The sequence below is a fragment of the Giraffa tippelskirchi genome, chromosome X (assembly GCF_054371585.1).
Source record: "Giraffa tippelskirchi isolate mGirTip1 chromosome X, T2T-mGirTip1v1.2.pri, whole genome shotgun sequence".
NCBI classification, from domain to species: Eukaryota; Metazoa; Chordata; class Mammalia; order Artiodactyla; family Giraffidae; genus Giraffa; species Giraffa tippelskirchi.
The window spans coordinates 52,028,813-52,051,349 of NC_137289.1; the positions used below are offsets into that span (position 1 = coordinate 52,028,813).

The window sequence follows — 22,537 nt, forward strand, 5'->3', positions numbered from 1 at the left end:
TTTGCGACCTCATGAACCGCAGCACACCAGGCCTCCCTGTCCATCGCCAACTCCCGGAGTCCACCCAAACCCATGTCCATCAAGTTGATGATGCCATCCAACCATCTCATCCTCTGTCATCCCCTTCTCCTCCTGCCCTCAATCTTTCCCAGCATCAGGTCTTTTCAAATGAGTCAGTCCTTTGCATGAGGTGGCCAAAGTATTGGAGCTTCAGCTTCAACATCAGTCCGTCCAATAAACACCCAGGACTGATCTCCTTTAGGATGGACTAGTTGGATCTCCTTGCAGTCCAAGGGACTCTCAAGAGTCTTCTCCAACACCACAGTTCAAAAGCATCAATTCTTCAGCGCTCAGCTTTATTTACAGTCCAACACTCACATCCATACATGACCACTGGAAAAACCATAGCCTTGACTAGACGGACCTTCGTTGGCAAAGTAATGTCTCTGCTTTTTAATACACTGTCTAAGTTGGTCATAACTTTCCTTCCAAGGAGTAAGCGTCTTTTAATTTCATGGCTGCAATCACCATCTGCAGTGATTTTGGAGCCCAGAAAAATAAAATCTGACACTGTTTCCACTGTTTCCCCATCTATCTGCCATGAAGTGATGGGACCGGATGCCATGATCTTAGTTTTCTGAATGTTGAGCTTTAAGCCAACTTCTTCACTCTCCTCTTTCACTTTCATCACGAGGCTCTTTAGTTCTTCTTCACTTTCTGCCATAAGGGTGGTGTCATCTGCATATCTGAAGTTATTGATATTTCTCCTGACAATCTTGATTCCAGCTTGTGCTTCATCCAGCCCAGCGTTTCTCATGATGTACTCTGCATATAAGTTAAATAAGCAGGGTGACAATATACAGCCTTGACGTACTCCTTTTCCTATTTGGAACCAGTCTGTTGTTCCATGTCCAGTTCTAACTGTTGCATCCTGGCCTGCATACAGGTTTCTCAAGAGGCAGATCAGGTGGTCTGGTATGCCCATCTCTTTCAGAATTTTCCACAGTTTATAGTGATCCACACAGTCAAAGGCTTTGGCATAGTCAATAAAGCAGAGTTAGATGTTTTTCTGGAACTCTCTTGCTTTTTCTATGATCCATCGGATGTTGGCAATTTGATCTCTGGGTCCTCTGCCTTTTCTAAAACTAGCTTGAACATCTGGAAGTTCACGATTCACATATTGCTGAAGCCTGGCTTGGGGAATTTTGAGCATTACTTTACTAGCGTGTGAGATGAGTGCAATTGTGCGGTAGTTTGAGCATTCTTTGGCATTGCCTTTCTTTAGGATTGGAATGAAAACTGACCTTTTCTGGTCCTGTGGCCACTGATGAGTTTTCCATATTTGCTGGCATATTGAGTGCAGCAGTTTCACAGCATCATGTTTCAGGATTTGAAATAGCTCACCTGGAATTACAGTTTTTTCTGATACATGCCCCACAGTGGGATTGCTGGATTATATGTTAAGTTTTTCTGAGGAACATCTATGTAGTTTCCCACAGTGAGTGCACCAACTTACACTCCCACCATCAGTGTAGGAGGGTTCCCTTTTCTCCACACTCTCTCCAGCATTTGTTATTTGTAGATTTTTTAATGATGGTCCTTTCTTGGAGTAAAAGGAACCCTTTTACACTGACGGTGGGAACGTACATTGGTGCATCCACTGTGGAAAACAATATGGAGATTCCTCAGAAAACTAAAATTAGAATTAATGTATGATCCAGCAATCCCATTCTCCAGCACCACAGTTCAAAAGCATCAATTCGTTGGTGCTCAGCCCTCTTTGTGTTCCAACTCTCTACATCCATACATGACTACTGGAAAAACCATAGCTTTGACTAGATGGACTTTTGTCGGCAAAATGATGTCTCTGCTTTGTAAGACACTGTCTAGGTTTGTCATAGTTTTCCTTCCAAGGAGCCAGCATCTTTTAATTTCATGGCTGCAGTCACCATCAGCAGAGATTTTGGAGCACAAGAAAATAAAATCTGTCACTCTTTCCACTTTTTCCCTCCATCTCCCTTCCCAGAAGTTCATCCTGTTTGGTGGACCAGTTACAAATGTGCTTGGAAAATTCCCACTTAGAAAAGCATAGAGAAAAAAAAAAGAAAGAAAAGCATAGAGAAAGGTAATATATAATGACTTTTTATTGGTTCTCAGGTCTGCCCTGATTGAGCACTTCTTACAACCCTAATACCTAAAGCAGTGCTTTTCATACCTTAGAGCACATCATAATCACTTGGCAGACTTGTACACACAGATGGTTGAGCCCTACCCTCAGAGCTCTGATTCAGTCTGGAGTGAGGGGTGAAAATTTGCAATTTTAACAAGTTACTAGGTGATGCTGCTGCTCTGGCCGTTACACTTTAAGAACTACTGACCTACAATAGTAGTTGGTAGCCATTCAATACATTTGTTAAATAAATGAATGAAATAAATTAATCTTAACAACAAGTATTTGAAATACATTAGAATTACTTTTTACAAACAGGGCATCTGGGGGACAAAGAAGTGAAGTGAATTGTGCAAGGTAGGAATTGTACCCAATTTTCTTATATCTAAAGTCATGGTTCTTCAAACTTGAGGTTGCTGGGGGGAAAGGATAGTTAGGAAGTTTGGGATGGACATGTACATGCTGCTATATTTTAAATGGATAACCAACAAGGACCTACTGTATAGCACATTGAACTCTGCTCAATGTTATGTGGGAGACTGGATTTGGGGGAGAATTACTACATGTAAATGTATGGCTGAGTCTGTTGTCTGTTTACCTGAAACTATCACAGCACTGTTAATCAGCTATGCTGCTGCTGCTGCTAAGTTGCTTCAGTCGTGTCCGACTCTGTGTGACCCCATAGATGGCAGCCCACCAGGCTCCCCCATCCCTGGGATTCTCCAGGCAAAAACACTGGAGTGGGTTGCCATTTCCTTCTCCAATGCATGAAAGTGAAAAATGAAAGTGAAATTGCTCAGTTGTGTCCGACTGTTAGTGACCCCATGGACTGCAGCCTACCAGGCTCCTCCATCCATGGGATTTTCCAGGCAAGAGTACTGGAGTGGGTTACCATTGCCTTCTCCGTTAATCAGCTATCCCACAATACAAAATAAGAAGTTTTTTTTTTTAAAGAAGGTCAGAAAAAAATAAAGTTACGATTCTTAACAACTATGTTTTGCTATGGCCTCTGGGTCAATTTAATGGTTTTAACTTTAAGATATTAGAAAAGTTATTACCACACTCCAGTGTTTGGATGTTTTTCCTATTAGCATTGTTCAATTGTTTTTTTCTTCTCTTTTTCTGCTATAAGCATTACTGTAATAAGAAAATTCCATAAAAATATTATAAATGCCTTAAAACAAAATAATATCATAAAGTATGTTAAAAATACATATAAACAATGCAATGCAATATTTACAACATGTGTTACAGATTTGGAGCTTTTCATAATATTTGAGTGGCTCTTACAACTCAATAGCAAAATGGACTTGGATATGAATGGAAAATTCAGAGTAAGGGAAACATAAAGGGCCAATAAACAAATGGAAATGCAACTAACAGAAAAAATACAAATGAAAACAAAAAAATCCTTCCTTTGTCTAATCAAATCATAAAAATTAAAAACTCTGATAAGATTTTGTGCTTGTCTGGGTGTCAGTAAATAGAACTATCATATGCTGTGGGTGGGAATAATATATAAGCACAACCTTTACGAAGTAGGGTTTGTATACAGACGTCAATTAGAACAATAATGATAATACTGAAATTTGAAAACACAAATATCCATGAGTAGAGAGGACTGGTTCAATACATTTTGATACACATACTGACAAGGAATACAGGCATACTGTGGAGACATTTTTTGGCTTGGTTCCAGACCACCACAATAAAGGGAATATTGCATAAAATTCATCACACTGGTTTCCCAGTGCATATAAAAGTTATGTTTACACTATACTGTAGTCTCTTAAGTATGTAATAGTATTATGTCTAAACAAAGTATGTACCTTAATTTACAAATACTTTATTGCTTAAAAAACACGAACTATCATTTGAGCCTTCAGTGGGTCACAGTAGTGACAGCTATGTTACTATGTTACTAACAGTAGTAACATAGTAGTAACAGTAGTAAAGATTACTGATCACAAATCACTATAATAAATACAATAATAATGAAAAAGTTTGAAATATTAAAAGAGTTACTAAAATGTGACACAAAGACATAAAGTGAACAAATGTTAGAAAAACAGTGCCAATAGACTTGCTTGATGCATGATTGCCTCAAACCTTCAGTTTGTAAAAATACAGTGTCTTCGAATCTCAGTAAATTAAGTCATGCCCCATATAGATGTAAATATGTGAATGTATATATATGCATGAGTACCTATGTCTGTGTGTGTATCTATACATATACAAGTATTGTCTAATTTTTTCCACACTAATTCTAATTCAGTCTAGTTTTTCCTCCCAGAGAGCTTGGGAGCCCAGCACCCCGATAGCAATAAGCACAACTAGAGTCCATATCTTGCCTTCTAAATACTGTTATACAATAAAAAGAACAAGGACTCTTTGGAGAAATGACTGATTACATGGACAGGGCAGATAAAGAATACAATGGGCCTGGAACATTTTGCTGTGCCAGAAAGCAAAGTGCTCAAAAAATGATGGGAGGGGAGCATACCAAAAGGACACAAAGGTCAGTCTGAAAAGGCTCTTTACAAACCTGATAAGATAGAAAACAGAACAGCTACACTTCCGTGATATTCCTGCCAAAGATGCATAACCTGAATCCACTTAAGAAGAAATATTAAGCAAAGCCAAATGGAGGGGCAATGTAAAAAATAACTGAGCTATAATGTTGTGAGAGCCAAAAAAAGTTGAGGGCATAGTTTATGCTGAAGGAGAATAGACATGACAACTAGATGCAACTGGTGATTCTGAACTGGATCCTTTTGCCATTGTTAGAATAACTGCTAAAAACCTACTGGGATCTGAGTTTAGATGATAGTAATATATCAATGTTAATTTCTTATTTTGATAATTGTATTTTGGTTGTGCTGGAAAATGTCTGTTTGTGGGAAATGTGCACTGAAGATGCTTGGGGTTATGTTTATTTTCTATTGCTGTGTAATATGTTACCATGAGCTTTGCAGCTTAAAACAATGCTTGTTTATTAGCTCACAGTTCTGTAGGTCAGTAGTCTGGGAGGGCTTGGCTAGTTCTCTGTTTAGATCTCATGAAGCTGACATCAAGATGTCGCTGTCCTGTGCTCTTATTTATCTGGGTGATCAGGAGAAGACGCCCCTTTGAAGCTTATTTGGGTTGGTGGCAGAACTCAATTATTAATATTTTGTACTGGTAGGACTGATTTCCCCATTTCTTTGCTGGCTTTTGACAGAGGGTTGCTCTCAACTCCTAGAGGCTTCTCTCTGTCCTTGCATTCGGCTCCTGACATCTTCAGAGCAGCAATAGTGATGCATCCAAGACTTATCATGCTTCCAAACTCTCTGACTTCCCCTTCTGCCAAAGGCCATATAAAACTTTCTCCTGTTAAAGAGCTTGTGTGATTAAATTAGCCCCACCTGAATAATCTCCATTTTTCCATATATGTAACATAATGGTAGGAGATGAAAATCATAAGGACCATCTTCAAATTTTGTGTACCGTGGGGTTAATGGGATCTCAGGCTGGCTTTACTCACAAATAATTCAGGGAAAAAATTCTCTGTACAGTTTTTGCAATTTTTCTATAATTTTGTGATTTTTCTTCAAATTAAAAGTAAACAAAGATTTATACAGTGCAGTTCTGGTTCCAAGTAAGATAGAATAAACACTTTCTAACTCTGTAGCACTGAACAGAGCTGTGAAAAACCAGAGAGAGTGTGTGGTGCAGCTATTTGAATTCTCTGTAAAGGAAATATTAAATGGCAGATGTACTGGTGAAGAATACCAGAATCTGAAGTACTCTCAAATGGAAAGATGTAAACAAGACCCCAAATTTCATAATATTATAGTCAATGTCCAATATACAAACCAAACTCACTCAGCATATAAGAAACCATGAAAATCTCAAAAAGTATGGGGAAAGGTAATCAACAGACACCAATGATAGGATGCTATCTGTAAATATTTGCTAGTCTTTTAAGCAACTATTATAAAAGTGCTCAAAAGAGCCATCACTCTTGAAAAACTAATTAAAATGGAAATTATCAGCAAAGAAATGAATATAAAAAAGAACTTAATAGAAGTTTTAGAACTGCAAAATGCAATAACTAAATTTTAAAACTGACACAATAGATTTAATGCAAATAGGGAGAAAACAGAGGAAAGAGATAGCTAATTGGAAAATAAATCAATAGATATTGTCCAATTTGAACAGCACTCAAGATAAAATAGATAAACTCAATAGCCCTACAACTATTAAAGAAATCAAGTTCATGGTTTAAAAACACCCCAAAACAAAACTCTACACCTAGATGGTTACACTGGCAAATTCTACCAAACATTTAAAGAAGAAACAGCACCAATAGCACACACTCACTTCCAGAAAATAGAAATATGTCGTAGGCAGAATGATGATTCTCCAAATATCCACACCCTAATCGCTGGAACCTATGAATATGTTATGCTACATGGCAAAAGGGACTTTGCTGATTTGATTAAAAGTTTGGACCTTGAGGTGAAGAGATTGCCCTCATTATCTATGTGAGGCAAATCTAATCTTTAAATACAGAGAACATTTCCTATCTAGGTCAGATAGATGAGATAGAAGGAGAAAGAGAAATTAAAAATGTGTCAAGCACTTTACCAGCCATTGCTGGTTTTGAAGATAGAGAAAGAGAGTCATGAGCCAAAATATATGGTTGGCTTCTGGAAGCTGGGAATGACCTTTACCTGACAGTTAATAAGAAAATGGGGATCTCAGTCCTACAATCACAAGGAACTGAATTCTGCCAATAGTCTTTGAGGAAAGAAACAGATATTCCCATAGAACCTCCAGAAAGGAATACAGCTCTGCTGACATCTTGATTTTTGGCAGGTGAGGCCTATGAACCAGATAATTTTAAGATAATATATTTGTATTGTATAAAGCTCTAAATTTGTGGCAATTTCTTATGATAGCAATTGAAAACTAATACAGAAAAGGAAAAAATACACTCCAACTCATTTTGCAAAGGCAACATTACTTTGATACCTAACCAGAGAAATATACTACAAATAAAGAAAAGACCAATATCTCATATCACCAAATCAAATTTCTCAATATAGAGGAAGAACAATCTACTGCAACCAAGTGGGGTTTATCCCAAAAATGAAAGGTTAATTCAATAGTTGAAAATCAAGCAACACAATCCACTGCATTAAGAACCCAAAGAAAAAAAACCACATGAGCATAGCCATAGATGCAAGAAAATTTTTGACAAAATATGATATCTATTAATGATTAAAACTGTGAATAGAAGTCAGCGTCCATAACCTGATAAAAGGCTTCTACAAAATCCTCCAGCTAGCATATTTGATGGTGAGGACCAAATATTTCCTCTCAAGACTGGGAAAAAAGCAAGGATATCCACTCTCAGCGCTGTTATTCATCATAATGGATGTCTTATTCTGTACAACAGGAAAAAGGCAAAAAAAAAAAGAAATAAAAGACATACAAATTGTAAAATAAATTTTTTTCCATATTTGTGGATGGCATTATTGTCTATGAATAAAATCCCCAAAAAAATATATTGGAAAAGAAGAAATAAAATCAAAACAAGTGGACATGAATAACTAAAAAATGGACTTCAGCACATACCTGACAACTTATAGAAAAGTAACTCAAAATTTAATGTACTTAAATGGTAATTTACATTTAAATATATAAAAATGAATTAAATATAAATGAAAGCATAATGCAAATCATAAAATGTAAGACATGAGAAAATAAAGATGAACTCCCCATATCGGTAGGTGTCCAATATGCTACTGGAGAAGAGTGGAGAAATAGATCCAGAAGGAATGAAGAGAGTGAGCCAAAGTGGAAGCATCGGCCCAGTTGTGGATGTGTTTGGTGGTGAAAGTAAAGTCTGATGCTGTAAAGAACAATATTGCATAGGAACCTGGAATGTGAGGTCCATAAATCAAGGTAAATTGGAAGTGGTCATACAAGAGACGGCAAGAGTGAACCATCGACAGTTTAGGATTCAGTGAACTAAAATGGATGGGAATGGGCAAATTTAATTCAGACCATTATGTCTACTACTGTGGGTAAGAATCCTTTAGGAGAAATGGAGTAGCCTTCATAGTCAACAAAAGAGTCAAAAATGCAGTATTGGGTGCAATCTCAAAAATGACAGAATGATCTTAATTTGTTTCCAAGGCAAACCATTCAGTATCACAGTAATCCAAGTCTATGCCTCAATCACTAAGGCCGAAGAAGCTGAAGGTGAATGGTTCTATGAAGACCTACAAATCCTTCTAGAACTCACACCAAAAAAGATGTCCTTTTCATCATAGGGAATTGGAATGCAAAAGAAGGAAGTCAAGATACCTGGAGTAACAGGCAAGTTTGGTCTTCGACTACAAAATGAAGCAGGGCAAAGGCTAACAGAGTTTTGCCAAGAGAACACACTGGTCACAGCAAACATCCTCTTCCAACAACACAAGAGATGACTCTACACATGGACATCACCAGATGGTCAATATCGAAATCAGACTGATTACATTCTTTGCAGCTGCAGATGGAAAACTCTATATAGTCAGCAAAAACAAGACCAGAAGCTGACTGTGGCTCAGATCCTGAACTCCTTATTGCAAAATTCAGACTTAAATTGAAGAAAGTAGGGGAAACCACTAGACCATTCAGGTATGACCTAAATCAAATCCCTTATGATTTTACAGTGGAAGTGACAAATAGATTCAAGGGATTAGATCTGATAGACAGAGTGCCTGAAGAACTATGGACGGAGATTCATAGCATCGTACAGGAGGCGATGATCAAAGTCATCCCCAAGAAAAAGAAATGCAAAAAGGCAAAATGGTTGTCTGAAGAGGCCTTAAAAATAGCTGAAAAAGGAAGAGAAGTGAAAGGCAAAGGAGAAGAGGAAAGATATAACCATTTGAATGCAGAGTTCCAAAGAATAGCAAGGAGAGATAAGAAAGCCTTCCTCAGTGATCAGTGCAAAGAAATAGAGGAAAACAATAGAATGGGAAAGACTAGAGATCTTTTCAAGAAAATTAGAGATACCAAGGGAACATTTCATGCAAAGATGGGCACATAAGGGACAGAAATGGTATGGACCTAACAGGAGAAGAAGATAACAAAAAGAGGTAGCAAGAATACACAGAAGAACTATACAAAAAAAAATTCTTAATGATCCAGATAACCACCATGGTGTGATCACTCACCTAGAGCCAGACATCCTGGAATGTGAAGTCAAGTGGGCCTTAGGAAGCATCACTATGAGCAAAGCTAGTGGAGGTGATGGAATTCCAGTTGAGCTATTTCAAATCCTAAAAGATGATGCTGTGAAAGTGCTGCACTCAATATGCCAGCAAATTTGGAAAACTCAGCAGTGGCCACAGGTCTGGAAAAGGTCAGTTTTCATTCCAATTGAATAGAAGGGCAATGTAAAAGAATGCTCAAACTACCCCACAAATGCACTCATTTCACTTGCTAACAAGGTAATGCTCAAAATCCGTCAAGCTAGGCTGCAACAGTATGTGAACTGAGAACGTCCAGATGTTCAAGTTGGATTTAGAAAAGGCAGAGAGGAACCAGAGGTCAAATTGCCAACATCCACTGGATCATTGAAAAACCAAGGGAATTCCAGAAAAACATCTATTTCTGCTTCACTGACTATGCTAAAGCCTTCATTGTGTGGATCACAACAAACTGTGGAAAATTCTTAAAGTGATAGGAATACCAGACCACCTTACCTACTTCCTGTGAAACCTGTTTGCAGGTGAAGAAGCAACCAGACATGGAACAATGTACTGGTTCCAAATTGGGAAAGGAGTATGTCAAGGCTGTATATTGTCACCCTGCTTATTTAACTTATATGCAGAGTGCATCATGCAAAATGCCAGGCTGGATGAAACACAACCTGGAATCAAGACTGCCAGGAACAATAACAATCTCAGATATGCAGATGATACCACCCTTACGGCAGAAAGCATAGAGAAACTAAAGAGCCTCTTGATGAAGGAGAAAGAGGAGAGTGAAAAGCTGGCTTAAAGCTCAGCATTCAAAAAACTAAGATCATGGCATCCAGTCCCATCATTTCTTGGCAAATAGATGGGGAAACAGTGCAAACAGTGACAGAGTTTATTTTCTTGGGCTCCAAAATCACTGCAGATAGTGACTGCAGCCATGAAATTAAAAGATGCTTGCTCCTTGGAAGAAAGTGAAAGTGAAAGTCACTCAGTCATGTCCAACTCTTTGAGACCCCCGTGGGGGTCCATGGAATTCTCCAGGTCAGAATACTGGAGTGGGTAGCCTTTCCCTTCTCCAGGGGATCTTCCCAACCCAGGGATCGAACCCAGGTCTCCCACATTAGCTATGACAAATCTAGACAGCACATTAAAAATTGGAGACATTACTTTGCCAACAAAGTTCCATATAGTCAAAGCTATGTTTTTTTCAGTAGTCATGTATGGATGTGAGAGTTGGACCATGAAGAAGGCTGAGCACTGAAGAATTGATTCTTTCCAACTGTGGTGTTGGAGAAGACTCTTGAGAGTCCCTTGGACTGCCAGGAGATCAAAACAGTCAATCCTTAAGGAAATCAACTCTAAATATTCATTGGAAGGACTAATGCTGAAGCTCAAGCTCCAATAATTTGGCCACCTGAGGCAAAGAGTCAACTCACTGGAAAAGAACCTGATGCTGGGAAAGACTGAAGGCAGGAGGAGAAGGGGACAGACAGAGGATGAGATGGTTGGATGGCATCACCGACTCAATGGATATGAGTTTGAGCAAACTCCAGGAGATGGTGAAGGACAGGGAAACCTGGAGTGCTGCAGTCTATGGGGTTGCAAAGAGTCGGACAGGACTGAATGACTAAACAACAACAAAGACAGAAGAAAATCTTCATAACTTCCAGGAGAAAATATAGGAGAATATCTGTGATATACAGGTTTTGGCAATGAGTTTTCAGGTATGACACCACGAGAAAATATGTATCAGTATGACACTGATAAAAAAATGATAAATTAAAAAAAAAATGATAAATTGAACTTTATCAAAATGAAAACTTTTGGTCTATGAAAGACTCTGTTAAGAGAGTAAAAAGGCAAACCATACTGCATGAAAATATTTGCAGATCACATGTCTTATAGAATACTTATAGTATGAATATTTTAAGAACTCTCAAAACTCAGCAAAAGAAAAAAATTCAATTAAAAATTGTCAATGTAACTGGAATTCTCTGGTGTTTCAGTTGTTGAAAATCCACCTGCCAATGCAGGGGAGATGGGTTTCATCCCTGGTCCGGGAAGATTTTACATGCCAAGGGGCAACTAAGCCCACTCACCACAATTACTGAGCACACTACTGCAACTACTGAAGTCTGAGCGCTCTAGAGCCCATGCTCTGCAACGAGAGAAGCCACAGCACTGAGAAGCGCATGCACCACAACTAGAGAGCAGCCCTTGCTCGCTGCAACTAGGGAAAGCCTGTGTGCAGCAACCAAGACCCAGCACAGCCAAAAATAGACAAGTGAATAAACAGATACAATTTTTTAAAATTATCAAAATGCCTCAAGTTACTTAACTGAAGGAGATATCCAAATGGCAAAAAACATAAATGAAAAACGCTCAATATTGAGAGTCATTAAGGAAATCCATATTAAAACCACAATGAGATACTAGTGTATACCTATTAAGATGGATAAAATTTTATAACCCTCCACAATTTCATATGGTGGTGAGAATTTGAATGAAGAACTCTCATGCATTGCTTTTGGGAGTGCAAAATGATACAGCTATGTTTTAAAACAAATTGGCAGTTTAATATAAAGTTGAATATATATTTACCATATGACTCAGGAATACACTTTTATATATTTGTCCAAGTGAATTTCAAACTCATATTCACACAAAAACCTGCACACAATAATCATAGTAGCATTATTTATAGTCTCCAAAATCTGGGAATAATCCAGATGTTCTTCAACAGTTGAATATATAAATAAATATTGGCACATCTATAAAATGGAGTATTACTAAGCAGTAAAAAGAAATACACTTTTGTTTCATGCAACAATATGTATTCATATAAATTTTAAGTGCATTATACTAGTTGAATAAAGTCAGATACTACAGGCTACATATTGTGTGATTACATTTATATGATGTACTAGAAAAGTTAAAATTGTGGAATTAAAATCAAATCGGTGAGGAAATTCCCTGATGGTCCAATGGTTAGGACTTGGCGCTTTCACTGCTGTGGCCTGGGTTCAATCCCTGGTTGGGGAACTAAGGTGCCACAAGTTGTGTGGCCAAAAAAAAATCAGATCAATGGGTCACAGGGATTGGGGTTAATGGATGTGTTTGATAGCAAAGAGGCTGCAAAAAGGAATTTTTAGGGTGGTAGAACTCTTCTATACATTATTATGGTGATTAACGTGCATATGCAAACCCATAAAACCATACACCACAGAGTGACTTTTACCTATGCTAGTGCTTCTAAACTGGGAGTGATTTTGCCCATAAGGGGATATTTAGGAGTACCTGCAGACATTTTTTTGTTCTCACGCTGAGGAACTTGGTGCTACCGGCACCCTAGTAGGTAGAGACTAGGAATATTGATAAACATCCAACAACTCACAGGACAACCATCCAAACAAAAGATGATCCAGCCCAAAATGTCAACAGTACCAAAGTTGAGAAAGCCTTCTCCATGGAAATTTTAAAAATCAACTAGAATGTCAGGAGAATACAGGAAAGAGTACAGATGCATCTAACTGAATTACACATGTCTTAGTCTATTTGGGCTGCTATAATAAAACACCACAGGCTGGGTAGCTTATAAACAACAGAAATTTATTTCTCACATTTCTGGAGGTTGGAAGTCAAAGATCAAGGTCCAAGCATGGTCGCGTTCTAATGAAGACTGTTTTCTGGGTTGTAGGTTGCCAATCTCACTGTGTCCTCACATGGTAGAAAGGATTAGGGAGCTCTCTGGGGTCTCTTTTATAAGGACACTAATTCCATCCATGAAAAGTCTGCCTTCATGACTGAGTATCTCCTAATACAATCATGTTGCACGTTAACATTTCAACAAATTAACTTTGGGGAGACACAAACATTCAGACCATAGCAAAATGTATGATATCACTTCCTTGAAGTGGATAGGGAATAATGGAGATGACCTAAGTAACTTTAAGAAACGATGTTTGACAAGGTAGTAGTAGTGTTTAGTCACTAAGTCATGTCTGACTATTTTGCAACGCTATGGACTGTAAACTGCCAGGCTCCTCTGTCCATGGGATTTCCCAGGCTAGAATACTGGAGAGAATTGCCCTTTTCTTCTCCAGCGGATCTTCCCAACGCAGGGATTGAACCCACGTGTCCTGCACTGGCAGGCAAATTCTTTACCATTGAGCCACTAGGGAAACCCTTTGACTGGGTACTGCAAAGCAAAAGAGAAAATTAACAGTATTCTAGTTATATCCATTTCAGAGTATAGTATAGCAGTCCATTACCTGTACAGCCATACATTGCATGTGTATGAAGGTTAAACAAAGAAGTTTATATTATATGTTGTAGATAGTGGAAACCAAGTTTCTCACGTCAGAGAAAGAAGTTGCAAAAAGGAAAGGATTTAGTGTCAGAGACATCAATATGAACTCCTGTGTGTGTGTGTGTGTGCGTGCACAATTAGTTCTGTCCACTGAGAGGGCCTAGACACAATGCTGCCCCATTAGCAATGAATGCACATAGGGCACAGATCTTGGTTTCTAAATAGCATTTTTAAATAAAAGGAACCATGACTCTTTGGAGAAATAGTTGACCCTAGGATCAGGGCAGGGAAAGTACAAGATGAACCTGGAATGTCTTGTAGTACTAGAAAGTAAAGAAGTGCTTTGTAAAGAATATGCAATATATTTGTTTTCTTTTGTTGTGTAACAAATAACCATAAAAGTAGTGGCTTAAAACAGAAATACAAAAGACTGTTCTACAGTATGGAGATTCCTTAAAAAACTGGGAATAAAACTGCCATATGACCCAGCAATCCCACTGCTGGGCATAGACACCGAGGAAACCAGAATTGAAAGAGACACGTGTACCCCAATGTTCATCGCAGCACTGTTTACAATAGCCAGGACATGGAAGCAACCTAGATGTCCATCAGCAGACTAATGGATAAGGAAGCTGTGGTACATATACACAATGGAATATTACTCAGCCATTAAAAAAATACATCTGAATCGGTTCTATTGAGATGGATGAAACTGGAGCCCATAATACAGAGTGAAGTAAGCCAGAAAGAAAAACACCAATACAGTACACTAATGCATATATATGGAATTTGAAAAATGGTAACGATAACCCTATATGGGAGACAGAATAAGAGACACAGATGCATAGAACAGTCTTATGGACTCTGAGGGAGAAGGTGAGGGTGGGACGTTCTGGGAGAATAGCATTGAAACATGTATATTATCATATGTGAAACAGAACATCATTCCATGTTCGACGCATGAGACAAATGCTCAGGGCTGGGGCAATGGGATGACCCAGAGGGATGCGATGGGGAGGGAGGTGGGAGGGGGGTTCAGGAAGGGGAACACATGTAAACCCATGGCTGATTCATGTCAATGTATGGCAAAAACTACTACAATATTGTAAAGTAATTAGCCTCCAACTAAAATAAATACATTTATTAAAAAAATAAATAAATTAAAAAAAAAGACTGTTCTATACATCTGTGTTTCTTTTGCTGTCTTGCATAAAGGGTTATCTTTACCAGCAAAAGAAACACAGATGTATAGAACAGTCTTTTGGACTCTATAGGAAAGGGCGAGGGTGGGATGATATGGGAGAATGGCATTGAAGCATGTAAATTATCATATGTGAAACGAATGGCCAGTCCAGGTTCGATGCATGATACAGGGTGCTCAGGGCTGGTGCACTGAGATGACCCAGAGGGATGGGATGGGGAGGGAGGTGGGAGGGGGGTTCTGGAAGGGGAACACATGTACCCCTCTGGCGGATTCATGTCAATGTATGGCAAAACCAATACAATATTGTGAAGTAAAAAAAAAAAAACAAACAGAAATCCAGGTGGGCTCAACTGGATTCCTTGCTTAAGGTCTCAGAATGCTGAAATCAGGGTGGCAGTAAGCTTGCACTCCTATCTGAAGGTTCTGAGAAAGAACCTGCTGCTGGACTCATTCAGGTTGTTGGCTGAATTCAATTCATGCAGTTGGAGGACTGTGGTCCCTGTTTCCTTGCTGGCTGTTGACTGAGGTTTTTTTTTTTTTTTTTTTTTCAGCTTCTAGAGACTCCGTACAATTCTTGGCTCTTGGTCACCTCCATTTTACAAACCCAGCAATGACAAACTGAATCAGTCTCTTGCTTTGAATGTCCTCGACGTCCTCTCCTTTCTTTTCTGCCTTCCTCTTCTGCCACCAGCTAGAGAAGGTTCTATGCTTTAACAGCTCATGTGATTTTACTCAGCAGATCAGGATAATCCAGGATCATCTCCTACTCTTAAAGTCAACTGATTGAGTGTTAAATTATATCTGAAAAAAATCTCCTTACAGCAATACAAAGATTAGTATTTTATTGAATAACTAAAGGACAGGAATCTTGAGGGGAATATCTTTAAAATTCTGCCTAACACATTGGACATGTCAAAGGGACATGCTGCTGCTGCTGCTGCTAAGTCGCTTCAGTCGTGTCCGACTCTGTGCGACCCCATAGACGGCAGCCCATCAGGCTCCGCCGTCCCTGGGATTCTCCAAGCAAGAATACTGGAGTGGATTGCCATTTCCTTCTCCAGTGCATGAAAGGGAAAAGTGAAAGTGAAGTCGCTCAGTCGTGTCCGACTCAGCGACGCCATGGACTGTAGCCTACCAGGCTCCTCCACCCATGGGATTGTCCAGGCAAGAGTACTGGAGTGGGGTGCCATTGCCTTCTCCGAAAGGGACATGAGCCAATACCAAAGAGCTTCTAAAGGACAAAACTGGATCAATTTGAGAAAATCAGATGCTATTTGATTATTTCACAAAGAATAAAACATCAAGGTAGCTCAGTGGTAAGGAATCTGCCTGCAATGCAGGAGACGTGTGTTCAATTCCTGGGTCAGGAAGATCCCCTCGACAAGGAAATGGAAACTCACTCCATTATTCTTTCTTGGGAAATCCCATGGACAGAGGAGCCTGGCAGGCTACAGTCCATGGGGTCACAAAAGAGTCGGACATGACTTAGCAACTAAACAACAACAGCAATACTGATATAAATTAATGATTAAATAAATAAGATAGGACTTACTTACAGAATAATTCCAAGTAATAAATGTAGGTGATATGAGGGACATAGAAAATCACCATTAGAACACTGAAGTAGTAATTTGATGCAGGTAAGACCCACTGATGAATGTTAAACCTAATGGGCAAAACTTTAAGGAAAATCAAGATATTTGCACAGCTTCAAAGTACCTCACCTCCAAATGTTAATTAATAATTGTGTTTATTTTTATACTCACAAATTGTTTGGTACTTCTTCCTCCAAGAGGTGAAGCTTAACTCCCCCCCGCCATTCTATTGACTATGAGCTTGACTAGATGACTGATTTCTAAGAAATAGAGTATGGAAATGGAGAAATAGAAATTCATGGAGGAAAAACTTGGCAGACATTGCCTTAGCTAAGGGATCAAAGTAAACACTCCACCAATAAGTCATATTGATATCATATAATTTATATGAATGATAAAAAGAGCTATCAACTCTGTGGTCTTATTCCCCAAATCTCATAGTAATCCCTGTTATCATGAGAAAACATCAGACAAGTCCAAATTGAGAGCCACCCTACAAAACAGTTGACAAATACTCTTCAAAAAGTGTTAAGGTTATTAAAAAAATAAGATAATAAAGAACTGTCAGAGAATGTAGGAGAACAAGGAGACGTGATGACTAAATACAATCAGTATCCTGGATTGAACCTTGGGGGGAGGGTAAGGACTTTGTGGAAAACTTGTTAACATTTGTATAATGTGTCTAGCTTAGTTAAGAGTACTGAACTAATGTTAATTTCTTAATTTTAATAGGTGAAATATATATGTTAACTTAGGGGAATCTAAATGAAAGGTATACAGGAACTCTCTTTACTATCTTTGCAACTCTTCTGTAGATGTAAAATTATTCCAAAGTAGAAAGTTAAGAAAGGGTTATTAGTTTACTTGGGCTTTCCTTGTGGTTCAGCTGGTAAAGAATCTGCCTACAATGTGGGAGACCTGGGTTCAATCCCTGGGTTGGGAAGATACCCTGGAGAAGGGAAAGGCTATCCACTCCAGTATTCTGGCCTGGAGAATTCCATGGACTGTATACCCCATGGGGTTGCAAAGAGTCGGACATGACTGAGAGACTTTCACTTAATTCTTGTGAGATTTCACAAAGAAAGGAAGCAAAAAACCTTGTAGTCAATTTGCAAAATTTAATTGGAAGTCTCCCCTAAGTTTTTGATTTGCTATATACTACAAACCATACCTCATACCTCGAGGCATACCTCATTTTATTGTGCTTTGCTTTATTGTGGTTTTTACAAATAGAAAGTTTGTGGCAATTCTGCCTTGAGCAAAAAGTCTATTGGTGACATTTTTGAAAGAGCATTTGCTCACTTTGTGTCTCTGTGTTACATCTTGGTAATTTTTGCAATATTTCTAACTTTTTATTGTTTTATTTGTTAGTGATTCATGATCGATGATATTGGATGTTTCTATTGTAATTGTTTTGGTATTTTTATTGATAAGGTATTTTTATATTCAGATATGTATTTTTTAGACATAATGCTATTGCACATTTAATAGACTGCAGTATAATATAAACATAATATTGTGACTTGCTTTATTGTGATATTCACTTTATTGCTATTCTGGAACTGAACTTGCAATATCTCTGAGGTATGCTTGTAATGCTATTATAAACATTTGTGTACAGGTTTTGCGAACACATTTTCAATTCTCTTGAGTATATACCTACAAGTGGAATTGCTAAGTCAAATGGTAGCTCTATGTAGAACTTTTAGGAGGACTGCCACAATGCTTTCCATGGGAAGTGCATGATTACACTTTTCCACCAGCAATGTTCGAAGGTTATAGTTCTCCACATCCTTGCCAACACTTGTTACTGCTTTTTTTGTTCAAGGTGTCAGCAGGGTTGCATTCCTTATTGAGACTCCAGAGAAGAATACATTTCTCTACTTTTTTGAGCTTCTCAAGCCTGCCCACATTCCTTGGCTCAGAGCCCCGTCCTCTATCTTTAAAGCTAACACCACCAAACTGAGTCATGCTCATGTTACCACTTCTCTGTTTCTACTGTTTGCTTGTTTTTTGGATAATAGCTTTGCTAGTGGATGTGAAGTGCTGGAGGGGCACATCCCCAGTGGTTCTGCTCTTCTCTAACCTTTCTGCAGAAATTGGTCCTCCTGACTGATTTACTTCTAGACCAAATTCTGCCATTCACTTGGAAACATTTGGCCTAACAGCATCCTTTTCAGATCTCTATCAGAAAGGATCTCAATAGGTTATTTACATGAAGCTATACTTGGCAAATTGTGATGAATGTAGGAAACTTCCGAAAATGAAAATGAGATAGAAGTTATCCTATGTGAAAGACTCAAGAGTTTTCAGCTTCTTTCATTTATAGAGACCCCAGGGGCTGGATTAAGATGTTAGAAATACATCTTATAAGGTGACATTATTTCTTACATGTAAAACTAAAACAAGCTTCTCAAAGTAATAATTCTTAACACTACTCGTGGGTGATGAACAGATGCTTTTTATTATATTCTTTTTTAAAAATTGCTTTTTGTGACCCACAAAACTGATTTCAAGAGCTGTAATTTGCAGCAATTCTCACTATGAAGAACACTGGATTGAAGGATATTTGAGATTTCTTTCTGCTCTATTCTAAAAATTAACCAGTCTACATTGGAAAGACAAAAAAGCAAAACACAGAAAAACAGCCTCAGTCTTGCTGAGTCTGGTCTTCTTCAGCTTGTTGTCAGTTAAAATGGTCAAATATTCTCCATTTCCAGATGACAAAGTCCTACAGAAAAAGCCCCAAGTCAGACACCCCTACCAAAATGTACAGCAGAAAGTAACCTTGGTACTTGGCATCTCAACTCCAGTACCCTCATCTGCCATTGTCCCTACACTTTTTATAATCAGTCTACTTTAAGGTCTTGTACTTTTCTTTTTTAATGCTTTTGCCCAGTGAATTCAGGAAGTATTCATCATGTTATTACACTTAAATTTGTTTACACTTAATGTGACATGATACACATATGTGTTCATGGAATATACATACAGCTTCCCTGGTGGCTCAGTCAGTAAAGAATCTGCCTGCAATGCAAGAGACACAGGAGGCACGGGTTTGATCCCTGGGTGGGGAAGATCCCCTGGAGAAGGAAATGGTAGCCCACTCCAGTATTCTTGCTTGGACAATTCCATGGACAGAGGAGCCTGGTGGGCTACAGTCCATGTGGTCGCAGAGTTGGACAGGACTAACCGACTAACACTTCACTTTCCAACATACACACATACAATAGTGGCCTCTAGTGATATACACTAGAATTACCTGGAAAGCTTACTAAAAACTGGGGATCATTTGGAGTTCCCACTCTGGTTCTGGGCTTCCCTAGTGGCTCAGCTGGTAAAGAATCTGCCCGCAATGCCGGAGACATGGGTTCGATCCCTGGGTTGGGAAGATCCCCTGGAGGAGGGCATGGCAACCCACTCCAGTATTCTTGTCTGGAGAATCCTCATGGACAGAGGAGCCTGTCAGGCTGCAGCCCATAGGGTCGCACAGTCAGATGACTGAGCTACTAAGTAGCACTCTTGTTTTAAAGGATAGAAACCAGAGATTCCACATTCTCAAAGAGCTTCCCCCACTAAGGTATTTTTATGAAGATGGTGGACTCACACTCCTTGAAAACAGTAGGACATGCAAGGAGATCAAACCAATTAATCCTAAAGAAAATCAATCCTGAATATTCATTGGGAGAACTGGTGCTGAAGCTGAAGCTCCAATACTTTGGCCACCTGATGCAAAGAATCAACTCATTGGAAAAGACCCTGATGAGAAAAATTGATGGCAGGAGGAGAAGGGGCCGACAGAGAATTAGATGGTTGGATGGCATCACTGACTCAATGGACATGAGTTTGAGCAAACTCAGGGAGATAGTGAAGGACAGGGAAGCCTGGAATGCTGCAGTTTATGGGATCGCAAAGAGTTGGACACAACTTAGTGACTAAACAACAACAATGCATTCTGAAAGTTCTATCATATATTGAATTATGAATATGATCCTTCCTGGTTGGTTGAGGACAAAAAATAACCAAAGACAATTGATATTCTGTGTCTAGGGAGCTAGAAGAAAAAAGGTAACATTAACAAAAAATAAAACAAGGTGTGGAAGAGGAAGATTGCTTTTAAAACTGCTTTATTAACTTCATATTATGAAAAGAATACTTTTTCTTATAACTGAATGAAATTGCCCTGCTGACAGAAAGTTATACAATGAGACAAAATAGTATTCAGTTACAAACTGGTAAGTGGAAACGCCAAAAGATTTACAGAAAAAGTAACTCACAAAAACTACAAGCATGTAGAGCAGAGGCCACATTATTAACCTCAAGAAAACTCTTAACATTCAAGGTATAAGGCAAAACTCATAATGATTGTCAGGTTCAGGAGTTTGGTAGGGCACATGATGTCTCATCTGCTGCTTCTTAGTCTTTCTCTTGATTTCCATCATCTGCCCCACATGCTTTTCTACATTATCTCCCACTTCATTGTGATCAATACGCCTGTTGGGTATAGCCCATCGAAAATTAGGGACAAGTCGTCTAACCCATCCCAGCCTGATATTTCCTCCAGATTTCTGGACTTTGACCCCTCCCAAGGCGCGTGATTCCTCTCTAGTCTTCAAAGTGGCCTGGTCCCCTCCTTCGTTTTCCTGTTGAGCATCTTCCATGTTGAAACTTTCTATTGCTCGTTCCTCTTTGGACGCCATTGCTCCTAGGAGACAAAGGACGCAACTAGGGACTATTTTTTGGGTGGAATGATCAGCACCGAGGACAGAGGCCCTACTACGCACCTCTCAAGATTCCCAGTCCTGGTGGTCAAAGGCTTTTCAAATTTTCCTTTTCCCACCTGAGAGGCCTCCTACGCCCTCTAGGGGGCCCCCAGTCCGAGCACTACCCCCTCCCGCGCCCCAAAGCCCCCATTTTCCCTGCCGATCCAGGCCCAGGTCTCTGCAGGCACCAAAATGGAGGACGGGGTTGCAGGGAGCATTAGGAGTCTTACGGTTTTCGCCACGTTCCGCCCCTCCCCCAACCGCCCAACTGTCCCTCGCACCGACCTGGGCCTATCCTTGCTGTCTCCTGCTCCTCCGGATTCTTGCTGCCAAGTGTGCCGCCGCAACACTTCGACTCGCAGACCTGCAGAGGGTCGGGGTGGGGTCAGGGGTCTGCTGCAGCCGGGCGCTCGGCTCCTTCCCGGCCCCGGGTCCCCTACCCCCAGCTACCCCCACACAGTGTGCCCCGCTCCCACGCGCAGCCGCCCCCTTCCCAGCCCCCACACGCCGCGCCAACCAACATTTTCTAACCCGAGAAGAACGGGGGCGGGGCAGGGGTGTGGGAAAAGCTCGCTATGGTTCGAGAAGCAGGTGTTAGCAAGGGCCTGCCGCCTTAAGGCCTCCCGGCCCGTCCCCCACTCCAGCCCCCGGGAAGGCCTACCGCTTTCGGCGGCCAAACGCCGGGTGTCGGGGCGGGGGGGGAGGTGGCGTTGGAGCTGTAGTCTCCAATCCGAGGCAACGGACTCCCGAGGAGAGGTCCGCAGGCTGCGTCTGCTCACCCGCGCCACCTTTGCGGACCCCACTCCAGGTCCCTTACCTTCTCCTCTCGCTTCTCCTCCTCTTAGGGGTCGTCCCCGGCCCGCGCTCCCTCAGGGCCACCCGGAGCAGGTACCAAGAGGCGAGGAGGCGACCGCCGGGTCTGACGCAAGAGCGAGGCGTGCAAGCAAGACTAGGCACTGCCCGGTCACGTGGGGCTTGTGTCACCGCGGAAAGCCCCGCCCTCGCTCCGCCCTCGCTCCGCCCTCGCTCCGCCCTTCCTGCCTCTCGGGGGTCTTGCAGAGTCCGAGGTGCCTCGCAGAGCCCTTGTGGTGCATATCTTACGTTGCCCCTCACTCCTCACCACCACCACCCGCCGACCTGTGACACTTGTCCAGGAGCCGGCCGCAGAGCCCTCCTTTCTTTATGTGTTCCTGGGCCTTTCTCTGCCGGCAATATCTTCTCAGTGGCTGATAGCCATTCCCATTTCTCTTCTGAG

General features: G+C 40.3%; 1 protein-coding gene across 2 annotated transcripts; it reads right to left on the reverse strand.

Moving 5' to 3' along the window:
* Positions 1-20,629: 20,629 nt before the first annotated feature.
* Positions 20,630-21,642, reverse strand: BEX4 (brain expressed X-linked 4). Of its 2 annotated transcripts, none has more exons than XM_081563616.1 (2): positions 21,568-21,642; positions 20,630-21,221 (listed from the first exon to the last, which is right to left on the reverse strand). In XM_081563616.1, the coding sequence occupies exon 2, from the start codon at positions 21,217-21,219 to the stop codon at positions 20,857-20,859; it is 363 nt and encodes a 120-aa protein (XP_081419742.1). In that variant the 5' UTR covers positions 21,220-21,221; positions 21,568-21,642; the 3' UTR covers positions 20,630-20,856. The 2 variants fall into 2 exon arrangements, with proteins under 2 accessions (XP_081419742.1, XP_081419744.1); XM_081563618.1 differs by having other exon boundaries at positions 20,630-21,224; positions 21,568-21,640.
* Positions 21,643-22,537: the final 895 nt, after the last annotated feature.

Coding starts and splice junctions, on each gene's coding strand:
- BEX4 (XM_081563616.1), bottom strand. CDS start 21,219: ATGGCGTCCAAAGAGGAACGAGCAATAGAAAGTTTCAACATGGAAGAT.